At 40.4% G+C, this 4,089-nt stretch overlaps 1 protein-coding gene across 1 annotated transcript; it reads right to left on the reverse strand.

Moving 5' to 3' along the window:
• Window positions 1–2,677: 2,677 nt before the first annotated feature.
• On the reverse strand, window positions 2,678–3,705 carry LOC141510971 (protein CFAP20DC-like). The gene is given in 2 exon segments (XM_074220341.1): window positions 2,678–3,436; window positions 3,439–3,705. Coding segments are annotated over 2 exon segments (855 nt in total). The 5' UTR covers window positions 3,692–3,705; the 3' UTR covers window positions 2,678–2,834.
• Between the last annotated feature and the right edge of the window lie 384 nt (window positions 3,706–4,089).

Below are 4,089 nucleotides of genomic sequence, written 5' to 3' on the forward strand. Positions count from 1 at the left end.
TGCCTTGCAAAAACCTAAACAAAAAAGAAACTCCAGTCATAGAATATTAAAGGAGAGACAACTGATTGCTATGGGATCAGAGAAGATATTACGCAATGGTACTTAATCTGAGCCATACCTGAAAGGTTCTTTGTTTCCCCCTGTTGATTTTCTAGGCTTCCTCGATGTTCCAATGAAAATCCCACCTTTTACAGGAAGCCTTCCCTAATCCCTCCTAATTCTAGTACATTAGAATTTACTGCAATCTGTTAATTATTTCCTCTACATTGTGTAAATAGCTTGTTTGTGTATGTGTTTGCTTGTCTCCCCAGTTAGATTGTATGATCCTTGATGGCCGAGATGGTCTTTTGCTTCCTTTTGCATCCCTTGTGATTAGCATATACTAGGTGCACAATAAAGGATTATTGACTGGTTGATTGAAGGAAGAAAAGGAATCTGAAGGTGAAGATAGCGATAGAGTGCATTCTAGGTGTCAGGGACAGTTTATATATGTAAACCCAGACATGGGAAATGGCTTGGAAAAACTGAGGAGCAGCTAGTAGTTCACTTTGTATTCCATAAGAATATGACAAGGAACCAGACAAAACAAGACAGGAAAGATAAGTTGGAGCCAACTTTTAGAGATTTTGAGCTGGAAAGGACTTGGAGTCCAACTTTATCATTTTACATAGGAGGAAACTGAGGTTTAGAATCATCACACAAGTGATAGAGATAAGATTAAATTCAAAACACCTTGCTCCAAGTCTAATTAGCTTTTCAGTCAACAGGCTACTCCCCAGTGAAAATGACAGATGAAAGAACTGGAACGGGTTAACCAAAAGAGAAGTCTTGGGGACTGAGAGAGATGATAACTGTCTTCAAATAGTTTAATTGCCACATGGGACAAGGGTCAACCCCCTTCTGACTGCCCCCTGCTGGTAGAATCAGGTAGAATCAATAGATGGAAGTTAAAGGAAGCCCAATTTCAGCTCAATTGAAGAAAATGTTTTCTAACAATTAAGGCTGTCTAGAAGTTGAATGCTCTGTCTTGGGGGTGGGGGCTTTCTCCCATCACAAGAGATCTTTAAGCAGAAGTGGGGTGATCCCACGTTGAGGAAATTATAGAAAGGATCATCCTTGTTCAGATCTATATAGCTCCTGGGGTCCACTCTGATTTTGTGATTCTTTTTCTTTTTCTGAGCTATTTTCCTCCTCAGAATTAGTACTACAGTTTTATCCTGAATTGACTCACATGGGCTGGTTTTATCTTTCCGACCAGTCTATATGCTGCTGGAGGATAGGAAGGTCACATACTATTTTTATTTTCCAAGTCCATTAAACTGTACTTTCCTGTACTGTAAAATGTACTGGGCATTTGGAGGTGATGAGTAAATATATAATTGGTTACTTGAGAGGTTCACCTGTAATCATTAGAAAATCCACTATTTTCTTTATAAAAATAAAATTCAAGTATCTAGAATAAATATTAGGAAATATTTATCAAGGTACATATATATCTATATATACATATACACTTGCAGTTTTATATTATATTTGCATATATATGTATATATATGCACACATAGGTGGGAAGGTCAGTGGGGGAATTAAGTCAAAACCTCATGGTTTTCTCACTTCTCATTTATAAAATCGAGGATAATGATAACAGTAGAACCTACCTCTAAGAACTTTTATGAAGATAAAATTCTAAAACACTTTTCAAATTTTAAGACATATATAAATGTAACTTACTATCTCTTCTTTCGTGTGAAATTGGGAGCAGTTGCTCCCTTCCCAAGAAAGGTCCAGAACAAAACAGTATCTATATAATGTCTTGCTCATCAAATGTTTTTTTTTTTCAGTTGAATTCAATTTTTATTCTGAGAGATCCGAATTAAAATGTAAAAAGCACTTCTATAAATGAAAGCTAAATATGCTGAATGCTAATCAAAAATTAGCAAGTCAGGTAGCCCAGCCACCAGATGTAACTATTGAGGGACATTCCAATCGGTGGTGGCCTTTTGTCTACCCTGCAGGCAAGTTTCCCCCTCACCTTGTGGATTTGGGTGGTAAACTAAAGGAGCAATGGTGGCTGTTCTACCTTCAATTCATTCAAAAAGCTGTGTACCTCTGTCGCCTCCACAAAAATCGTCTTCCAGCTGAGCTCCTCTCCTCTTTCCACGGTCATCCTCCTTTAGATCCTTTAGAAGAAAGGGGCCCCTTTCTGCAAACACAGTCTGGCACCTTGCTGGAGGCAAGGACCTTGGCCTTGATGAAAATGTAAAAATTTCATTTAGAACACTTTGGGTTTCCTCTTCTCGATTGCTATTTGTACTTTCATTGTTGTGTTTTGGCAACTGGTGTGAATAATTGCAGGAATCATCTTCCAGGACTATGGATTGTTTACTGGAGTCCAAATGGAAATGATCTCTATAATTTTCAGGAAATACCCACTCATCTGTTTGATGAGGAGATAGTTGCTGATGACTGGTGATGTTCAACATCACAGAGCTGTTCATTCTTTGATGGGATGTAGTGGTGAGCTTGGCTGGCATCGTATCTTCATAATGGCTGTTTCCTGAGGAGCTTCCATTGGGTGTCTCTGTTCTGTCTTTGCTGGTGCTTTTTAGCCATAATCTTCGTCTACTATTCTTCTTCTTCTCTGAGGATGGTTCTTGAGGGGGATGTGGATATATAACATGGAGACTGGCATTAATGGGTGTAATTTGCTTTTCCAGTTGAATACTTTCTTTCTCCTTGCTCTTCTGACTCATATAACTGTAGGCTTGACATTTCTGACCTGTTAGTGCATTTTTCTATAGTAGGTTGCTGACAAGTTCTGCTATTTCTGGATTTTACAGTCTCTCCGGATGTTCTGATGCTATGTCTTCTACCAGAAGGTGGAGGTGGTCCAAGCACTCGGATCCAAATGCAATGTGTGAAACGTCATGATTCTTACTGTTTCCTACCCTGCCTGATCCTCTGTTAATAAACTGATCTGGTTCTGTTGACGTTAAAGGTTGGCCTCCAAATTTCATTTCAACTTGGCGAAGCTTAGTCATATTTAGCAGCTGGGTAACTTGAGGTACATCTGTAGTTAATTGGCAGCTTCGAGGAATGATATCTGTGGGCTCATCCGCTGTAAAGGGAGCACCATATATATCATCTCTGTCTGCAGTATCTCGAGGCTTGGACTTCAGAGTGAAGATCTTTCGGAGCTTGCAGTTTGCAGAGACAATGATTCCATCCAAAGACTGGAAAACAGCCCCCTTGAAAATGTCACTGGTGAAGGCTACCAAGTCAATACACAGATTGCACCAAATTTTGCGTTTGATGATAAAAAGTGGAATTTTTGCATGGAGAGGGGTTGCAGAAAGTTCCTTATGGACTGTTGATAAATACAATCTTCGTTTAATGTTTCCTAAATCAGTTATCAGCAATTCAGTAGAGAAGTCTGTCCCAGGGCCGCATAAATCTGAAGTACGAGAAATCGCTGGATCAGGCCAAGAATCTGTTTATTCTCCTTTGGTAATTGAATTTTGTTGGTTTGGCTACTGCCTTCAAGGACAAAGACAAAACTTTTAACTTCTTTATCAAACTCTTTCCAAATTACAGATGGACTGCCAAAGATTTTCCATTTTGCTCCAGGATTTTTGCCCTGGGCACTGAAGATTTCAACAAATGCCCCCCCCCCGTACTCGTTTTTGAACATCCCCGCAGGGCGGGCCGCCGCGGCCGGGGACCTCGGGGCCGAGACAGCGCCGCCGGGCCCGGCTGTGCACTCCCGGGGAGACCGGCCGCATGCCCGCCCCGCGGAACCCGCCTCCGAGCCGCGCCCCAACAACGCCCGCGGCGCGGCCTCATCAAATGTTTTTTAAGGGCATCTCAAGAACCTCTATTTCTGAGAGAAAAATCCTACGTGTACAAAAAATATTCATAGCAGCTCTGTCTGTAGTGGGAAAGAATTAGAAATCGAGGGGATGTCCATCAATTGGGGAATGACTGAACAAACTGTGGGATATATATATATATATATAAATATATATATATATATATATATTATGTGTTTTGTGTGTGTGTGTGTGTGTTCTGGAACATTATTTGTTCTGT

Source organism: Macrotis lagotis, chromosome 2 (assembly GCF_037893015.1).
Source record: "Macrotis lagotis isolate mMagLag1 chromosome 2, bilby.v1.9.chrom.fasta, whole genome shotgun sequence".
Classification (NCBI taxonomy): Eukaryota; Metazoa; Chordata; class Mammalia; order Peramelemorphia; family Peramelidae; genus Macrotis; species Macrotis lagotis.